The following is a 19,003-nucleotide window of genomic DNA, read 5'->3' as shown; positions in this document are numbered from 1 at the left end:
CACCAGCTATGTCCTGAATGATTTTTGTGTTGTAAAGTCTCACAATCCTAGAAGAGTGCTCAGTGACTGTGTTCTTCTCTGTATTGTTTGCTCATTTCCCACAGGTTTGGAAATGATGTGCAGCACTTCAAGGTGCTTAGAGATGGGGCTGGCAAGTATTTCCTCTGGGTGGTGAAGTTCAATTCTTTGAACGAGCTGGTAGATTATCACAGATCCACATCTGTCTCCAGGAACCAGCAAATATTTCTACGAGATATTGAACAGGTGCCACAGGTAAGAGAACTGTTTGTTCAGAGCATATTTAAACTAATGCAACCATGGGTTGCATCTGGGATTGTATCTTGATGGTGATGGAGAAAAGCTGACTTTTTACCTGTAGGAGTTTATTTTTGGATCTTGCTGCCAGAATTGTACTGGAAAATAATCTGGATGTTTGTGCACAGCCTACCTGCTAAAACTTAGTATCCATTTCTGGCGGTGTTACTGTTGCTGCCTGAACATTTGGCTTGTGTTAATGTTTTTGGGTGCTGTTGAAATAAGATAATCCAATTCCTGTGAGTTAAGAAGGTGTTTACTCCTGTTTTAGGACACAGTAAGAAAGCACAGTTATGTACTGGTTCATAGCCAGAACTGTCCCGTCCCGTCCCCCCCCCCAAAAGCAGTGAAATTTTGGTAGTAGTCTTGCCTGAAGAAGTGGCTACAGGTAGTAGCATATGTTTTGAACCTGGCAAATGTGAAAAGGAACTGAAAAAATACTGCTAAGTGTCAGGTTTGTCTGTCTTTGTTTTGTTTCCCAGGACAAACAAAATGTTGGGTTGGGTATAACTGCCTCTGTATGCAGTATTCTAGTTCTAGCTTGAAGAAATATGGGAACTTGTACTGCTGTGTGGGTGCTGTGGTCAGCCTTCCCTATGGTTCATCTGAATTAACATATGGCTCTGCACTGTTTGGTTAATGACAAACAGATTGAGAAAAGAGCTGGTTGAAAATGGCAAGCAGCGTGAAGGTACCTTTCTAGACTCCCAAGTTTTAAGAATGCAGATGCATTTTTAAATGAATGTGTAACTTTTCTGTAGCAATAGAAGCATTTGGTGACTCGACAAAACACACTACAGCAAAACCTTCTAATACTGGAACAGCTGAAGGGAAACACATAGAATGCCAACATCCAATTTTGCAGAGGAGTTTTGTGTACTACAGTGGCCAGGTAGATTAGTAATACTCATGTCATCATTTGATGTAAACAGGGCGAACAAGCAAAAATACCTTTGTAATTCAGTAGAGTATGGAGTTTCATAGTAAGTTGTGGACACTGGAAAATGAATACTACAACATCAGAGACATCTGCTGGTTTTATTTTGCACTTTTACAGGAACTTATTGACTTCATTTCAGCTGAGACAGAGTATTTTATTTCATAGTATCTGGTATGGAGCTGTGCTTTTGTTTTTGGGGACAAAAACATGTTGATAACACACCACTGTTTCCAGATTTCCAGTTGAAATCCTGCTTGAGGAAGCAGATGCCTTGTGTGCTGAGGATGATTCTCATTCCACACATCTTTTTTCTTTATTTTCAGCAACCGACGTACGTTCAGGCGCTGTTTGATTTTGATCCCCAGGAGGAAGGAGAGCTGGGTTTCCGCCGTGGAGACTTTATCCAAGTCCTTGACAATTCTGACCCCAACTGGTGGAAGGGAGCCTGCCACGGACAGACGGGCATGTTTCCACGCAACTATGTGACCCCAGTGAACCGGAACATCTAGAGATAAATATTAGAGATTATTTAAAGAAACAAGAGAAACAATAAATACACATACAGAGCCTAACTGCAGCCAGTGACCTAAAATCACACGGCGATAAAACCTGAGTCATCTTTCACCATGAGGTGATCCTCCTTCACAGTGTGGAACTTCAGGGGCTGGAGGGGTTGGGGGGGAGGGAAGAGTTAAACTTGCACATCAAAACTTATCATTAAGGAAAAAAAAAAAAAAAGAAAGAAAAAAAGAATAATTAATTTCCTCAGCTGCTCCTGGGTTACTCCCTTTCATTTCTGTATTGTTTCCCCCTCCTTCTCTGTCCAGGCATGGAGTTTTAATGCCATTTAAAATCATAGCCATGCAGTTAAAGGAAAAGGGAGAAACTCTGCTGGTACTTTCTCTCTGCAAATGGTTCATTTGACATGAAGGGACATGAGAGAAGAACCAAATACACGGTCCTGCCTTTAAAAAAAAAAAAGTTTCTGCTCTTGCCTTCAGCATTCAGCTGCTCTTGCCTGGGAAAGATGAGGTATTGCTCTCAGTTCTGTCTCTTCTCCTTTGTCACTTTCTTCTGAAGTTCAGCAGCTTCCAAGTTGGAAAGGAGAAGAGTTGTGCGATTTATTTTTTTGTTTGTTTTGTTTTGTTTTTGCTGTTGAAGTCACAGAGTTGCTTTGAGAAACTCCAAATTACAACTGAAGTCTGTTATTGCTGTGCTTACAGCCTTTTTGTTTCTTTCTTAACTGTACGGTTGAGCACATTCTGTAATTTTTTTCCATAGTGCCTTTCCCTTTTTTTTTTAATTATTTTTTAAGTTAAAAGGACAGTCCAGAGCTTTTCAGAGGGCTTTTTTCTGCCTACCTGTAAATAAATACTTTTGGGTGGAAGGTGTAAAAGAGGGTGGTTTTATCAAGGGATATCTGAAAAAAATCTACAGAGATGGAGCTTTGTTCTAAAGAATTGACTTGTTCTTTGACTTTCCTTGTTATAGGAAAAGAAAAAGTCATTCCTTGGCAGCTGAAGCTGCTCAAACCTGAGAAGCTGAAACCAGAAGCCTTGTTAGATTTAAGAGAAAGGGGAAAGATATGACCAGGGAAAATGAGGAAGACTATTTAGGGGGGGGAGGGTTAAGTGATTAATTTGAGAAAGAGTAGCCCTGAGATGTCCTATAAAATGTACATTCCATCGATGGAAAATTATAATGCAGAAAAACCTCAAGAAACAGTGCTTGAAAACATTTTATGCTGTTAGTGAATGTTTCTATGTGATGCATGTAATCAGCCTCTTTTGCCTGGATAGGGAGTATTTGCAGTTGTGTTGCTCTTGAAAAGTGGGGTTGGCGTCACTGTTCTCCACTTTCTCTTCCCTCTTCAGGTCAGTGTTACTGTTAGACTCCCCATTCACGGCAGGCTGCTCGATGACTATAATCCCCACCTCTTTTCATAGTGGCCTATATTGCGGCTGCTTGCTCTTCCACCAGAGCAACGTGACGTTGAATTGGATAGAAAGAAATCAAACTGCATTACTCCCTGTGCCAATCTTCAATTGTTTTTCCTTTTGAGAGCCGTTTGGATCCCTTCACTCCAACAACAAATCAATAACTGCAGTGGAGAGCTCCTCCTGCCCTGCCCAGTACAGGCAGTCTATTGTTGGAGGGTGCCTTTTTTGTACTGAGTGTTACCAGTGTTTGATTCCTGAGATAAACTCTGCCTTACACTTTAATTTCCAGCAGATGAAAGAGAGCTATCCTGTAGAGCGTTACTTTCTCCCCCTCTCCTTGCTAGCTGTCACTTCCTTCTTTGTAAAGTGATTGGAAAAAGAATCTCTGGCATTCTACACCTGGACCATTTGATTGTTTCCTTATTTTGGAATTGGTGTATATCATGCAACCTTGCAGACATATGTCTTGTGTGTGTATATATATTAAAAAAATCAGTGTTTAAATAAAAAAGGCCTATGTACTTAATCCTTTAACTCTGCAGCAGCATTTGGTAGATAGTAATTAACTGTGAATAATAAATATACATTGAATTCTTCACTTGAGCATTTGTCTGTTATTTCGTCCGACCAGAATTGAGCTGATGAAGCATCTTGGAAATGCTGAGCTTCAGTCGAAGCCACCCGCGATCCGCGCTGCTTCACTACGGCAAATGGCGACGGAAGGTGAGAGGAGTGTGTTGGTGCCCTGTCAGGTAGGGAAGCAGCGCGTGTGTCAGCGCAGTTCGGTGGTGGCACTGAAACGCTTCTTCCTTCTTTTTGTCCTTGGGTTTTTGTTTTTAGCTCCCCCTGAGCTGTGCGTTGTGCCCGCGGCGCTGCCTGGCGGTAATGGACGGTGATGGTGGTTATTTATGGGCGGGGGAAGGACGAGCTGCTGGAACAGCTGCAGCTCAGAGCGAGCAGCGCGGAGTCGGGCAGAGCTTTATTTCCTCGTGCTTTAAAGGGGAAACTGCTGCTGGGACCGTGTGTGAGGGGGGAAAGGCCGGAAACGCCGCCAGGGAGCAGAGCTGGGCACCCCGAGCCGGTACCGGCCACAGACACACAGACACACAGACACACACACACACACACACCCCGCGGCCCGTTATCGCGGTTCTCCCGGTGCCGCCCGCTGTTCTCCGCACTGTGTGGGCCGGGCCGGGCGCTGCTGGGGGCGCTGTGGGACTACAACTCCCAGCGTGCCCCGCGTTGCGCATGCGCAGTACGACGGCCAGGAGGCGGCTAACGGCAGCCTGGGCCCGGCGCGGGGCTGTGACGGGTGTGAGTGTGTGTGTGTGTGTGTGAGTGTGTGAGCGCCGGCTGTTCGTGCTGTGTGTGTGTGTGTGTGTGTGTGTGTGTGTGCACTGTGGGGCTGTGCTGTGTGTGTGTGCTCAGTGTGTGCCGTGGGGCTGTTTGTGCTGTGTGCTCTGTGTGTGCCGTGGGGCTGTTTGTGCTGTGTGTGTGCTCAGTGTGTGCCGTGGGGCCGCGTCCCGCCGCTCCGGTTGCGTTGCAGGGTCCGTGGAGCGAGGAGAGGCTGCTCCGGGACGAGGAGCGGCAGGACGCGGTTCTTTGTGCCCCGCCGTGAGCCGCGGTTCTGTGGGCGCTCAGGGCCGCAGAGCCCCGTGCGGGATGCGGGGCGCGCAGTGACTCGCGGTACCGGCCATGGTCGGTTACGACCCGGAGGCGACGTGCGTGTCCACGGCTGAAGCGGCTGCAGCGGGATCAGCGTCCGGCTTCGTCACCCGGGTCCTGATCAGCCCCTTGGACGTCATCAAGATCCGCTTCCAGGTACCTGCCCTGCGGGGCCGCTGCTGGCAGCGCAGCGCTGTGCGCTGAGCGAACGGGGCGATGCACCGACCTGCGCCCGGTGCTGCGCTCAGCTCACAGCGCTGCCTCCAACCTGCGGCGTCTGTCTGTAGCTCGGACACTCCACCAGCACCGCGTGTCCTTCAGTTTGTTCCTTCCCTCGTTTTCTAAACAAACTGAACTTTTCTATCATCCTTATTGGCTACTTTAACGTGGTGTGTGCGTTCTTATTCTTCAGAGCCCTTTATAAAAGCGTGCCGAGTGATTCTACATGTGATTGTGAGGAGACGCGTGACACCTCTCAGCGTTGGGTGCTGCTGTGGTTGTGGATTCCTGCGTGGGACACGTGAACCTCGTTGGATCACAACATGGAACTGAAACTATTTTCTGTTTTCCTCCAGCTTCAAATCGAGCAGCTCTCCTGCAAAGCTCCGGGGGCCAAATATCACGGCATCCTGCAGGCTGCGCGGCGCATGCTGCGGGAGGAGGGCGTGCAGGCCTTCTGGAAGGGCCACGTTCCTGCTCAGCTCCTTTCAGTCGGCTACGGAGCAGTTCAGGTAAGATGACGCCAGATGAGAGAGAGCATTAAAATACGATTTTTGCAGCTCTAAACACAAGATGTACAAGAAATACCAGAGGTCACAGTACCCGAGCATTCCTCAGGCTTCTCAGTCATTTTTACAAGGCATTCTTTAGTATGTGCCCAGCAGGCTGCAAACTGAAGGACTCTTGAAGGATAGAGGAGGTGGTTATGAGCTGTGGGTGGAGCTCTCACTAAAATGAAAGAAGAGTGGGAGATCTGCGTCAGTGATAAGGAATAACGCCTTGACCTCTGTGTGTTTGTTTCTGCAAGTTCATGACGTTTGAAAGCTTGACCAAGCTGGTGCACAACGTCACCTCGTACAATGCCCGCGATTCCTTTGTGCACTTCACCTGTGGTGGACTATCAGCTTGCACAGCCACTGTTGCAGTTCAGCCTGTTGACACGCTACGTACCCGTTTTGCTGCTCAGGGTGAGCCTAAGGTATGTTAAGGATTTGATGTTTGGAATTGTAAGCCATAGCAGTATTTAATTTCTGTGAATACGGGAAGTTTGAAACAGTCTGTGCTAACAGTGGGTCAGCATAAAGGAGCAGCTGCTGTTACTGTGCAATGTTTGTGTTGCGTCCAGGGTGACCTGTGTACCATTGATTTTTATTTTTTTTTTATATATATATATACATAGATATTCTTATACTCTTTACAAGAAATATCCTGACCTTTGATTTTGCTTTTTCTAAGCCTCTCTCACTGGCAAGTCAATGTCTTCTGTATTGTCTAGATCTATCACAACCTTCACCATGCGGTGGTGACCATGTATCGGACAGAAGGGCCTCGGACTTTCTATAGAGGTCTGACCCCTACACTCATTGCTGTCTTCCCATATGCTGGTTTCCAGTTTTCCTTCTACAATATTCTGCAACAGTTTTCAGAACGGATGATTCCAGATGAAGGAAAAGAAGGAGGTAAGTGCTTCGGACAGTTGAAGCTGCGATATTAAAAGAAAGTGATGGTGAATATTATTCTGGGGCACTGACATAAGGCTCAGTATTCATTCCTATCAACCTTTTCTATGCAACCTCTGAAAAGCATCTAAACTCCCCATCACTCATTCATAACCCTGCAGGGATACTCCAGAGTAAGTGGAATGAAGTTTTCAGGCACCTCATGTTTTGGAATGGGCATGAAGCAAATGTAGCTGGATGGGAAAGCAAAGTGTCAGCAGCCCGAGGTGCTTTTTCTTGGGCTGGTGACTGTTTCTTTCATGCATTGCCACTTGGCAGGTCAAAATCATAAACTGATGTAATCAGTCAAGTTGAGCTGTTACACTCTGGCTCCAGTGGCCGTTGTGAGCCTGGTGTGGAAGAGTATAGATTGAGGTTCAGTGGTCCAAACTGTGCAGAAAAGATGGTTGTAACTTTAAAGAGTTTTTCTGGCCTTCCTTCTTTTAAAAAGTGGTTTTAATTTTTTTTAATAACTTTTCAATCTCAGGTCTCAACCATCTTTTCTCTGTCTGTGTTTTCCTTGTTCTGTTTCTCAGGCAATGTTAAAAACCTTGTTTGTGGCAGCTGTGCTGGAATCATCAGTAAAACCCTCACTTACCCTTTTGACCTGATCAAAAAACGACTGCAAGTGGGTGGCTTTGAGCGCGCCCGAGCAGCCTTTGGGCAGGTAGGAAATGTTTAATTCTCTTTTTTTCATACATCTGTATTCACATCAAGGCAGCCTGAAGCCCATTCATCACTGGAGTGCAGTGATGGTTCATTAGAAGTATTTATTGTCTTTGTGTATGGGCTGACAACTTTCTAGCTTCTGTGAGCTAAGCATTCTTCTCGCTCAATGCTGGGAATAGTTGCTTGAATAAACTGGATTATTTTATTACATTGTCCAGTATATCTGTGCTCTGTCTTGTCATCCATCTTCATCTAGGCTGTCTTGAAGCTGATGATGAGTTATAAAGACAAAGGGGGGGGACAATCTACTTAAGCTGCTGCTGATGCACAATATATACTTTCCTTCTACCAACGCTCTTATCAAACCGACTCTGAAACTTTCGGTTATTTATAACAAAAGAAAAGTATTTCTGGGCTGCATGTCTAGATAATGTTTCTGTGGTATAATCTGGGAGTTTGTGTGCTTTTCCAAGTAGGCTGTCTTGGATTTCTTTATTTTAACCTTGTTGCCATTCTTTCCCAGGTGCGGATTTATAGGGGTCTACTGGACTGCATAAGGCAGATCATGCGAGAGGAGGGCCCAGGTGGATTCTTTAAGGGCCTTTCACCCAGCTTGCTGAAGGCTGCTGCCTCTACTGGTCTCATGTTCTTTACCTATGAGCTGTTCTGCAGCCTGCTCTGTGCCCTGAAGAATGCTGAAAGCCCTAAGGGGAAGGAAGGCTGAAAGGGGAATGTGTTTTGGCTACCCAGTGTTCTCCTGCAGGAGGGAAACTGAAGGCTTTGCTCTGTCTTTATCGTGTTGGAAATGTCAGAGCACCCGGAACTCCACCAGCCCATAGGAAATGATGTCCTTTGTCCAAGCAGGAGATGAAGGTGACTGCACTTCTGCTAAATGCACTGAACTGCTTTACTGGAAGCTGTTAAAGAGAGCACTTCTTTGTTCTCTCTCTCCCAGTGTCAGTATGTGTTTAGTGATTTGGGGAGCCAAGCATACAACTACCTGGCACAGGCTCTGACAAGACAGTTAGTAAACTGAGTGAATGCCTGTGCTTGCCCTGGATCACAGTCGGGTTCTAGTGCTGCCTCACCAGCACGATGCTGCTGCTTGATGCTGCATTTGCACTTTATTTTCTTTCTTACGGCCTGCAGTTCACAGCCTGTTCTTTTCTCTCTTGCGCAGGCAGCTCCGCTCCATGGCAGGGTGGTGAAAGTAGGTGATCATTACGGTCCGATTCTGTGATTGCACAAATCACAGCGTGGTAATGGGGGTCCACCAAACCTGCCTGAGACGGGAGAACCCGCACGCACAAATTCTGTGATGAATGCGCTGTTTCCAATAGCACTGATTGTGTGTTTGAGTCCCTAGACGGCATTATAGATATATAGATAGATGCTCATCCAGAGCTGCATCTTTAAAATGGATGTTTGACAGTTAGCTCTGAAGTTGACTTTTTAATTTGCATTTAAGCTGTTACTGTGATGCAGAACAGTGATTCCATCTGTTGTCTGGGTGGGTCTTTTGCAGCTGCTGTAATCTGAGCATCTGAGTGCAAAGTGCTTGAAAGCGCGTGGCCGCCTTGATAAAGACGGAGCATTAAATACGTTGTTGTGATCGTGTCGCTGCAGCTTCTCGTTCCTCCTTCACTCCTGTGTGCGCACAGTGGGTCCTGCGGGACTGGAGCTGCACCACGCGCTGCGCTGTGTATCCCTGGGAGCTGCACGGGACGGTCACGGCTCGTCCTGAGCCACAAACCCACGGGAAGGATCCCAGGCTTCGTGTTCAGCCCCGCGATGCTGCAGACAACGTGACGAGCTGCTCGTGCTGCGTTTCCTGCGGCTCGTATTTGCAGCGTTCTGCCCGTGCTGCTCCTCGTAGAAACTGCAGCAGCTCCAAGCGGGAGAAAAAACGTGAAGTGCGAGTTACGCTGCGTTCAGTGCGAGCTCCTGAGGAGCACGAGGTGTTTGAAGCTCCTGTTCCATGAACTTCCCTGCTACTTTCTACACCCGGCAGGAAGCAGCGCTACAGCCGGGACTTGGATCCGCTCCGTTATAGCCGGGACTTGGATCCGCTCCGTTATAGCCGGGACTTGGATCCGCTCCGTTATAGCCGGGACTTGGATCCGCTCCGTTATAGCCGGGACTTGGATCCGCTCCGTTATAGCCGGGACTTGGATCCGCTCCGCTGTAGCTCAGCCTGACGAGATCGGGGAATAATGGCGCCCCTCAGCCTCGTCCCGCCGACTCTCGTTGTGGCGGAGCTCAGCGCAGCCGTCGCCCCGCGGCGGTTTGGGATGTTCGTGGTCCCGGCTCGGAGCGGTGCCGGTGCCGGTCCCGTCCCGCCGTGGTGCTGCCGCAGGCGGCGCTGCAGCCGCTCTCGGCCCGGCCCCGCGCCGCCCTCCCCGCCCTTCCCCGCCTCGGTCGAGGAAATGACCTCAGCGGAAGCCGCTGCCGCTGTCGGTTCGGTCATGGCGCTGCGCTGCGCGCTCCGCCCGGCGCGGTGTCGGCTGGAGGAGCGGGGCCGGCCCGGCAGGTCGGTGCCCCGTCCCACAATCCCCCCCCGCTCCCTGCGACCGCCCAGCCCCGATCTTCCCTCGGGGCCGCCGGGCCTGAGCCAGGGTTGGGAGTCCGGAGACCGGGAGGCGGCGGGACGAGGGGACCGGGTGGTGCCTGGTGCCTTCCCGGTGCCCCCAGGCGGCCGCGGGTGGACGCTCGGTGGTAGGAGAGGAGGTTCGCTGCTCCTCTGTCGTTCCCACCCGGCCCGTGCCGGCCTGGCACATCGGGGCTGCGCTGGGTGACATCGCAGCGTGGGTTCGGTCCGATACTGGGAGACACGGTGCCACCAGGCGGGCAGAGCGAGCGGCAGATCGCAGTGCTGACCTGTGTGCACAGAGCAGTGAGTAACGGATGAGGAATTTCAGAGAGCTGGCAAAACTAGTTTGTTCAATTGCCGTCTCCCTGTTTTGCTGCAGGTCCAGCAGCCCCGCGTTCTGCAGCAGATTGTCCTGTGTCAGAGGAAGCCTGTCAGAGCCCTTCCTCTCTGCTGTGTGCACCCTCTTGCCATCTTTGCTGTGTCACAAACCAGCAAAAACATAATAATCTAGAGATTATTCAGCAGCACTGTACTGCAGAGCGCTGCAAAAGAGGAGATGGGAGCCTGGTGGAATCTGGCTGAACATTTTCTGGTGTTCTGCTGCGTTTTGGGGGTCGAATCCTCTGGTGCAGGAGAGGATTGGACTGTTTAGGTGTTGGTTCTGAATCTCCCCAGGTTTGTGTGAAATCATCTGAATTGCTGTTTCAAAGGCACAAGGGAGTGTCTGCATGGAGTGTCCTGCATTCGTACCTCCCCATGGTGCAGCCACAGGGAAGACTTTTGAGGGAGACAGTTACTTTTTGGGCTTGCTCTGGCGTGCTGTCCTGCTTAAACCTGCACATCAATAGACCGGTTTTCACATCAGAAGAACAGAAGTGCTCTGAAGATGCCCAAAAGTTCCTTGTCGTAAACTAGTAGGAAGCAAGGCTTAAAAAAATGTGGGAATTGGTCTTTGCCCAAATGTAGGGCTCGAGCTGGATGCTGCATTAACAGGATATTTCTTACTACCTGGAGGGTGTCAAGGTTGAAGTCTGGGCTCCCGGACTGGATGGGATTTGCCACGTGGCTGGTGGAGGTCTGGGCTCTCTGGCCAACTAAGCCCTGTCTGCTCTTTTCACAGGGGCTGCTGCTAGCACATCTGTTTCCCTGGTTCTTGCTGTTGGAGGAAGCCAGTCATGGGGGAAACAGGCAAAGAAGAGTATAAAATACAGTCATTTGACACTGAGACTCAGAAGCTGCTGAAAACAGCACTCAAAGGTCAGCAGGCTTTTTCTGGCCTTTCTGCCGCACTCAGCTTGGCTCACTGATGTGGCTGAATACCTGTCCCCTCCTGCTGTCACCAATTGCTAAGTGTAGAAAAGCTGTTTCATAAATGCTGTTTCTACAAGACTGAATCCCTTCAGGACGTTCTTTGTTCCCCGCCTCTTCTCCCCCACCTCCACCTCGCTGCTGAAAGGTGTAGCTGTTCCAATCCGGGTTCTCAGGACCATGCTCATCATAGTGCTTTTCTCTGATTGGGATGCCTTCTTCTCCTGTTCTCATCCAGCTGATCTCTTCAGATCTCGCCCCTCACTCTTCTCCCTGTGCTGTTTCTGCACCCCATCCCCCGGTGTCTCCTGCTTACAGGTGTCTCAGTTCAAAGCCCAATGGAAATTTGCTTGTCTGTCTGCTGCCAGCCCGACTTCAAAGCAGTGCTGGGACTTCAGATTCAGATCAATCTTGCCTCCCTTCATTGCCATGTTTTTCTCCATCACTTTTCCATCTGCGTGGCTGTGAGTCCAGCCTGGAAGGTCTGTGTGGTTCTTGGAGATGGTATCTCCGAAGCAGCTGGCGTGCAAAAGGGGCCGTGTGGGAGTGAGCATGAGTTTTGGTACCATATGACATGGTTTTACTGTGTTCCATGCCAACCTTGGCTGCTTCCTAGCACAAGCAGGACACAAAAAATATTAGATCCTGACAGTGTTTCTTCTCTCTACAGACCCCAGCAATGTGGACCTGGACAAAGTGGCCAATGTTATAGTTGACCAGTCCCTCAAAGACTGTGTGTTCAGCAAGGAAGCAGGGCGCATCTGCTACACCATCATCCAGGTGAGAGAGATTTGTGTCTGCCAGGAAAACGCTGCTAAGCTGTGCTAGGCCGGGACTTCTTCTAGCCCTGCACTCCGACTCTTCCACTGGCCCCTGCACTGGCAGGACACAGATGTGCAGCTGGTGGGTGCAGATATCTGCAGCCTTTCTATGTCTCTGGGCATCACAGGAGGGTATCAGTATGGTCCTGCAACATCCAGATCCCAGTCCCCCCTGCCCCTCTCTGCCCCAGTTTCATCCCTCCATCCTGCTTTTGTGGGCTCTTAGGCAGAGAGCAAACAGGTCGGACAGAGCATCTTCCGGAGGAGCCTGCTGAACCGGCTGCAGCAGGAGTACAAGGACAGGGAGGATCTGCGCAACCGGTCACTGCAGGCATGGATATGCTACGTGACGTTCATCTGCAACATCTTTGACTACCTGAAGGTAAGGAACCAGAGCAGGAGCGTCTGGTGCTGCTGCTAAGGTACCAGAAGGGCCCAGGGTCCAGGGTAGAAGCGTTGAATGTGTGTTATGACACCCCGGGGCCATGGCTCAGCAGTGGGAGCCAGCTCTCAGAGCGAGGATGCTCCCAGGTTATTGCTACATTTGAGCAGGTCATCAGCCTTGAAGAGGCAGAGTTGGCTTTGAGGCCAGTTGCTAAGTCTGAGCTTTTGTACTTGGAGTTTGAAATCCTGATGTAACCTGTGGCAAGGGAAGATTTAAAATAGCTGAAGGCTTTTCCCCTTCTGCCACCAGGCTGACAATAGCTCCTCCCTCCTTACAGGTGAACAACATGCCCATGATGGCTTTGGTGAACCCTGTTTATGACTGTCTGTTCCGACTAGCACAGCACGATAGCCTACAGAAGGAGGAAGAGGTGAGGAGGAGGGTTGGTCATGCACCCTTTGTTCAGCCAAGGGCAAGCAAAAAGCACAGCCCTGGGGCATGCAGAGCTTTAAGGCCAGGCAGGGGCTTCCCTCCCCATTGTGTGCTTGGAGAACAGGAGGGTTTGTGCTCCAGAAGGAAGCAGGATGGAGGTGCTGTGACTCCCTTGCCCATGCTGCACATCCTTCCCTTGCATTTTTTCCCTTGTTTTTTCCCCTGTTGCCTCTGCCATTACTGGCTGAAGGCTGCTGCAGAGACCCGACAGCGCAGCCAATCCTTGAGATAAGGGACATCTAGCATTGTGCAAATTCATCTGCCATCATACAAAGAAAATATAACTATTCTCTCCTATTTTCCCAGAAAGCAGCTGCTTTTCTGGCAACCCTAATTGCTGGACATCTGGAAAAGCAGCTGCCAGACTGGGGCACTGCAGCCACAGGAGGTGCTGGCAGATGGCTGCATCGGCTGCAAGCCTACAGAGAGTTTGTGTATGTCCCGCAGGTCTCAGTGACACGCGCAATGCTTTGTGTAGCTGTTACTCATTTGTCTGGGCCTGCAGAGCTGATGCTGTGCCAAGTGCCAGCAGGCTCCAGCCTCTTCTGGAATTGTAGATTTATGTGTGCCTGGTCAGCATATAAAGGTGCAGAAATATGCTCCAGGCATGTCTGAGCTGCCCATGGATTACTGAAAAGTGTATGAGCCCTTGGATGAGGCGCTTGGCTTTTTCCCCCCCCCATCTCATCTCAGCACAAATCTCCCACCCCTGTGATCCACTGACTTACCCCTCTGAGCCCAAGATCCAGTTAGTGCCCGTTTCCTGTAAATCTCCTGACTTTGTAGGATTTTTACAGTTCCCTCAGTTCCTACTCCAGCTTCTGCTTTCAGTCTTGCCAACTTCTTGTGGGCATCCTGCACGAAGGTAAAACAGTTTCACCTGTTCATGGTGCATTTTCCTGGCAGTTTTGCTCACAAGATGGGGAGGTCAGGATGTGTTTTCCCAGTACTTTTCAGACATTCAGCCTCCTGGATCACAGCAACTTGAAGGGACAGAAAAAATTCAGAGCAGAAGGAACAGCATGAGTTGATCCAGAGGTGACTGATGGGGCCTCCACTGACAGGCCCAAGTTCTCCTTTGTACTCAGCCACCTCCTTCTCTTCTTTCTGAAGGTGGACTGCTTGGTCCTACAGCTCCATCGCATTGGTGAACAGCTAGAGAAGATGAACTCCCAGCGGATGGATGAGCTCTTCTCCCTCCTTCGAGATGGCTTTCTTTTACAGGAGGGGCTCAGCTCCCTGTCCCAGCTCCTGCTGCTGGAGATCATTGAGTTTCGGGCTGCTGACTGGAAGATGACGGATGCCGCCCAGAAATATTATTATAGCGAAGTGACAGATTAACCCCTCTACAGCAGAGGTGAAGATGTCCACAGCACTTTCACCAGCTTAATATTAAGTTTGAATTTTTCTTTTTTCTTTTTTTTTCTGTTTTCTTTGTTTTAGCACTTCCTGTAAATAGGATTTATACTGGCTGGAGCCTCTGGTCATATGACTGCCAGCTGTCAGTCTGACTGGCACTAGCCTGATTTTGAATGTTTAGACAGGGGGGCACACTGAAACCAGCAAGTTCTTCCACTCATTTTGTTTAACAATGGGCTGCTGCCAGCAGGAAGCAAGGCTTCTAGCTCAAACCAGCATTTTCTATAAGCGTTAAGGAAGGCCAAGAGCATTTTGGTTGACCCAAGAGCCAACGCTGCTGAGGGAAGCAGAGGGGAAATATTTTCCAGCTCACAGTCCCAACTCAGGTTGTTTGGGAAAAGTTACGGAACATACTGTGAGATGCATCCCAAACAGCTCACACATTGCTGCTTTTCACTACTTCCAGCAGACTGGCAGTATCTGTGTGAGTGTATGACTATGGGGCACTAGCTACAAATATCTGCTGGCAGCTTCCAACAGGATACGGGTTCTTGAGCACACATGGCTAGACACAAATTTTATGTTTTATATAGTAACTGTTCTGGGTTTTTTCAAAATCTGGTGAGGTTCAAATATAGTATGTTTCTTATGAGAATGGGAGAGGAAGAAAGAAAACAAAATAGTCTACTGGGTGTTTTTTGTAATAAAAGTTTTCCACTAACATGTGCCCTGCTTTCTCTCTGAGCAGCTGCTGAGCTGGAAGCAATACTTAAAAGTTGCTCCTGATGAAGGCAAGAAGGTTGTGATGTTAATTATTTCCTCCAGTACAGGGTGGCAGAGGGCGCTTATGCAGCCAGAGCAGCTGGAAAGAACAGTGTGAGATAAAAGCAACAGAGACAACAGTTTGGAATCAGGAAACCTTCCCTGTAAAGCACTGGTATTATTTTTTCTGTTAACACTCCACTGAAATCTGTACAATGTTGCTGATGAGCAGAACCAAAAGTCGAGGCTTGTTATGGTATGGAAAAAAACCCTCCAGATCTGCTCTTTCCTAGTTATGCAGCCAGAAAAATGTTGCTGCAAGAGCAGATTTAAAAGTCCCTAGGAAACACATGAGTGGAACAGATTATTTTGTACAGTGTTGCTGTAACAAAAGCATATAAGGCTTGTCTTCACAGAAAAGTGATTATGAAAAAACTAGCATATCTGTGCAGGGATCAGTAACTGTTTCAGATTCCTCCTTTTCCCATCCAGACAAGCGCAAAGCAAATGAACTGTGTGGGGACTGGAGAAGCTTTCCTTGGCTTAGTTCTGCTGTCCAGAAGGGATTTTCCACCTTTCCCTCTACTTCCCAGCTTCTGTCAAGCAGGTGGCCCGGGGACTCTGCTCCCCACAACCTGAGAGCACTGACAGACAGAGCTCTGCAGTGTGTGCATCCCGTGCAAAGTCCCTACCACCAGCGGAAGTGGGCGTAAGCCCGGTTGGCTTCTGCCATCTTGTGCAGCACATGCTTCTTCTTGATGATGGGTCCTTCGTTGTTGAAGGCCTGGATCAGCTCCTCAGAAAGCTTCTCAGGCATCAGTGTCCGGCGGTGCTTGTTCTCCCTGCACTCGGTGATTAACCACTTCATGGCCAAGAAGCGCTTGCGGTTGTCCTTCAATGGGACTGGGACCTGGGACACATTTAAACCACAACAGTTACTGCACAGAGAGGGACAGTAGCCTGCACTGTTATCTGGTCAATCTTTTCTGCTGTCATGACCGAAGTCAGAGATTTGGGGCTCCTACTCAAGTCCCATGATGCAGAAAAGAGGATTGGTCCGTGAGCACCTGTACAGCTCATTCTTTTGCTGCCTGCCACTGATCTCTGACTCCTTAGATGATGTTTGCTGCATGTGTCTTAGTTCCACTGGGACAGAAATTAGTTTTTCTCACAGTCCTGGGTATGTTTGGCATTAGAAGGAAAACAAACTGGTAACGCACCATTGTTTAAACTTATTGCTGGGCAGTGCCAAGGACATTCCAGCTCCTCAGCTTTTTGTATTGCTCTGCCAGCAAGGGGACTGGGAAGAGGCAGGCCCAGGGCAGCTGATCCAAACCAAGAGGTATTCCATACCATATGACATAATGCAAATATAAGGGAGAGGAGTTAGCTGGGGAGGGGCTGCTGCTCAGGGACTGGCTGGGCACGGTCATTGGGTGGTAAGCAATTGCTTTTGTGTATCACTTGTCTCTGTGTGTGTATGTATATACATATATATGTGTATATATATATGTATGTATAAATACTGTTATTTTCTTTGATTTTTTTTTCCTTAGTAAATAGTCTCCACCTCAACCCATCAATTCCACTGCATTTTGTCCTAATTCTCTCCCTCATCTCACTGGGGCAAGGGGGTGTGAGTAGGTGAATCACTGTGTGGTACTTAGCAATCTGCCGGGTTAAATCACAATATCCTACTTTTTATCTAGTCAGAGAAACAGAGACTGATGCTGCTAAGGGAAATTACCATAGCTCAGGGCTAGGGTTCTAATCCTGGACAGGGTTTCTAGGTGTCGTTTTAATCTAGATTGCAAATTGTTTTTCTTCCAGGGTGAGAGGAATGGCTGAGCTGAAGGGGTAGCAACCAGCACGTTTGCTTCCCTAGCTAATTCTCCCCTGACTAGATGTGCTCGAGACCCCCTCATTTCACCTGGTAGGTTTTGCCACCTCTCGTGATGTTGCTGAGTCCAATGATAGGCTGGCAGTTTTTCAGAGCCTGGTGGAAAATGACGTAAGGGTTGCATTCAACTTTCTCCTTCTCATCGTCTGGAGCTTTGTGGTACTTGTCCAGTTGCTTCCTCTTAATGTTCTCTAGAGTCTTGAGATAAAGTCAAGAAAGGAGATGTATAGAGCAGATGGATTATCCCATGAAAATAGACCACTTTTTCAAGAATTCCATATACATTTGAACCTACAGCTGTTTTTCCAGTCCTACAGATAACAGGCCCATCAGGGATTCTCTTACTGAAATAATTTTACTGCACTTTCTTCCAGATTCTCAGTATCTTCATTAGACATTGCATTTGAGGTGAGGAGGTCAAGTAACATGACTTGGGACAGATGCTGGGGAATGAAGGGACGAAGCAGAGACAGTGATACAGACCTGTGTGCATGAAGCATCTTCCCCTCCAAAGCCTGGCACTCAAAACCCCAGAGCCTCTGTAATTAACAGTTTGGGCACATGTCCCCATTTCAAGAGCTGGAACAACACCAGATGGGGCCACCAGCCAAGGACTATTATTGTAGGTCAGAGCAGGGGTTGAAAATGTGTTCTACAGGTGACACATTTGTGGGCCTTCACTGGAAAGTATACAGAAGATAAGGCATTAAAAGAGTTAGAAGGAAGAAGCATGAGCACTCACCTGAGCCATGAGGCTTCTGGCCAGCACTTTATTTCCATCCTTCATCATCATATTGGTGAATTTACTGTGAACACAAAGCCCAGTGCAATCTGATTTAAATTCTCAGTTAATCACCTGCAGAAATAAGGGTCCCCACCCTTGCATTTTTCACATGCTTAAGTGCTGCTAGATCTGCTTGAATTGTCTCTAGTCACTGTCAGTCAGTAGACTGGCTCTGTGGGAAAAGATTAACCCAAATAAAGAGATTGTGCTGTAACAGAAGGCAATGTGCAGCACAGCAAGTAAAGGCCAAGAAGGATAGTCCAGTTCCCAAGAATCTGGTTCCATAGGATCTAGCTGTAACAGAGATGGTGCTTTCTCTGACCTGATCATGGGGTCACTGAAAACGGAGCTGGAGATACTGGGAGGAGCTGCTTTAATAGGACGAACAGCCTTAAGTTCTTGCTTTTCCTTTTCCTCTTCAGACAGCTCATTAACAGGTTTCTGATACAATTCTTTGTTCACTTCTGGCTCTAGGAAGCTGGGGTTGTAGCGACTCCATCTCACCTGTGTCAGCCTGCAAAGAACAAGATAAGAAGGAACGTTGTAAGTCAACACCTGGTGCTTCTCAGAGGGGAGCTGGACAGCCATGAGAGCACATCTCAGGAATCCCTATTAGATGTGAGAGGTGTCTCCACCTTCATCACTTACAACAGCAGAGCTGTAGGCACTAATTAATGTACAAGGGTCACACTGCTGCTGCAAAGCAATCCCTGCACCACAAACACAGCAAACTGAATAGGAGCCCAACACTGCAGCTTGGGAAGCCGCGTGCTGGCAGTCACTGAGCTGGACGTGCTGCAGGGCGCAAAGCGGAGCGCAGTACTCGAGGTGCGGGGTCTCACCTTCCTGCTGCTGCCGGCTGCTCTAATTCTGATACAAGCCACGAAGCCATCGGCCTTCTCGGCTACATGGGCACCCTGCTGGCCCGTCAGCTCCCACCCCGCACGGCTCGCACCGCTGTTACCGCTGTTACCGCTGTTACCGCAGCGATCGTGGCTCCCGGCCGCACTCACCGAGGCAGCCATGCCCGCAGCCGCCGGCGCAGCCCCGCTGCCGTGGGCGCCGCCATCTTGTGGTGCGCGCAGTCCCGCGGATGGAGGCGGCCCGGCCGCGCCTGCAGGAACAGAATAAACCGCAGCAAGGAGCCGGCTCAGCACAAACCGGACATCGACCTGCGGCCGCGCGGAACGATCCCTGCCCGTGTCCTGGGCGCCCGGTGCCGGCGGCTGCGAGATCCGAACACCGGCACCGACGGGACGAACCGCAGGACGGGGCGGCGCTGAGGAGGGGGCGGTACTGACCGAGGGGCGGCACTGAGCGAGGGGCGGCACTGACCGAGGGGCGGGAGCGCG

At 49.2% G+C, this 19,003-nt stretch overlaps 4 protein-coding genes across 22 annotated transcripts in view; 3 read left to right on the top strand and 1 right to left on the bottom strand.

Annotated features, from left to right (window-relative positions):
* Positions 1–3,793, top strand: part of GRB2 (growth factor receptor bound protein 2) — a 28,799-nt gene extending 25,006 nt beyond the window's left edge. For all 5 annotated transcript variants that reach the window (XM_085523232.1, XM_085523233.1, XM_085523234.1 and 2 more), the window contains 2 exons: positions 105–273; positions 1,579–3,793. In XM_085523232.1, coding sequence (XP_085379358.1) covers positions 105–273; positions 1,579–1,764 — 355 coding nt within the window. In that variant the 3' untranslated portion in view covers positions 1,765–3,793. The remainder of the gene's footprint in view (positions 1–104; positions 274–1,578) is intronic.
* SLC25A19 (solute carrier family 25 member 19) lies at positions 1,747–8,875 on the top strand. 10 transcript variants are annotated; one of them, XM_085523226.1, is made up of 7 exons: positions 1,747–1,886; positions 3,827–3,918; positions 5,439–5,594; positions 5,891–6,061; positions 6,359–6,542; positions 7,118–7,248; positions 7,774–8,875. In XM_085523226.1, the coding sequence occupies exons 2-7, from the start codon at positions 3,853–3,855 to the stop codon at positions 7,972–7,974; spliced, it is 909 nt and encodes a 302-aa protein (XP_085379352.1). In that variant the 5' UTR covers positions 1,747–1,886; positions 3,827–3,852; the 3' UTR covers positions 7,975–8,875. The 10 variants fall into 10 exon arrangements, 6 of the variants coding, with proteins under 6 accessions (XP_085379352.1, XP_085379353.1, XP_015735763.2 ...); XM_015880277.3 differs by lacking the exon at positions 1,747–1,886 and adding an exon at positions 4,745–5,019 and having other exon boundaries at positions 3,863–3,918; XM_085523225.1 differs by lacking the exons at positions 1,747–1,886; positions 3,827–3,918 and adding exons at positions 4,451–4,510; positions 4,745–5,019.
* An 825-nt stretch (positions 8,876–9,700) lies between these two features.
* Positions 9,701–16,550, top strand: MIF4GD (MIF4G domain containing). 5 transcript variants are annotated; one of them, XM_085523229.1, is made up of 7 exons: positions 9,701–10,143; positions 10,220–10,515; positions 10,961–11,097; positions 11,819–11,928; positions 12,196–12,351; positions 12,692–12,784; positions 13,960–16,550. In XM_085523229.1, exons 3-7 carry the CDS (start codon positions 11,016–11,018, stop codon positions 14,185–14,187), a joined length of 669 nt encoding a protein of 222 aa, XP_085379355.1. In that variant the 5' UTR covers positions 9,701–10,143; positions 10,220–10,515; positions 10,961–11,015; the 3' UTR covers positions 14,188–16,550. The 5 variants fall into 5 exon arrangements, with proteins under 5 accessions (XP_085379355.1, XP_015735768.1, XP_015735769.1 ...); XM_015880282.3 differs by lacking the exon at positions 10,220–10,515 and having other exon boundaries at positions 9,701–9,780; XM_015880283.3 differs by lacking the exon at positions 10,220–10,515.
* MRPS7 (mitochondrial ribosomal protein S7) lies at positions 15,109–18,924 on the bottom strand. Of its 2 annotated transcripts, none has more exons than XM_015880281.3 (5): positions 18,494–18,924; positions 17,974–18,165; positions 17,610–17,673; positions 16,898–17,065; positions 15,109–15,877 (listed from the first exon to the last, which is right to left on the bottom strand). In XM_015880281.3, exons 1-5 carry the CDS (start codon positions 18,541–18,543, stop codon positions 15,656–15,658), a joined length of 696 nt encoding a protein of 231 aa, XP_015735767.1. In that variant the 5' UTR covers positions 18,544–18,924; the 3' UTR covers positions 15,109–15,655. The 2 variants fall into 2 exon arrangements, with proteins under 2 accessions (XP_015735767.1, XP_015735765.1); XM_015880279.3 differs by having other exon boundaries at positions 18,665–18,924.
* Between the last annotated feature and the right edge of the window lie 79 nt (positions 18,925–19,003).

This window comes from Coturnix japonica, chromosome 23 (assembly GCF_054131305.1).
Source record: "Coturnix japonica strain WE chromosome 23, WE-NBRP24, whole genome shotgun sequence".
NCBI lineage: Eukaryota > Metazoa > Chordata > Aves > Galliformes > Phasianidae > Coturnix > Coturnix japonica.
The sequence above is the reverse complement of the archived record's forward strand: the minus strand, read 5'-3'. Positions and strand labels throughout refer to the sequence as shown.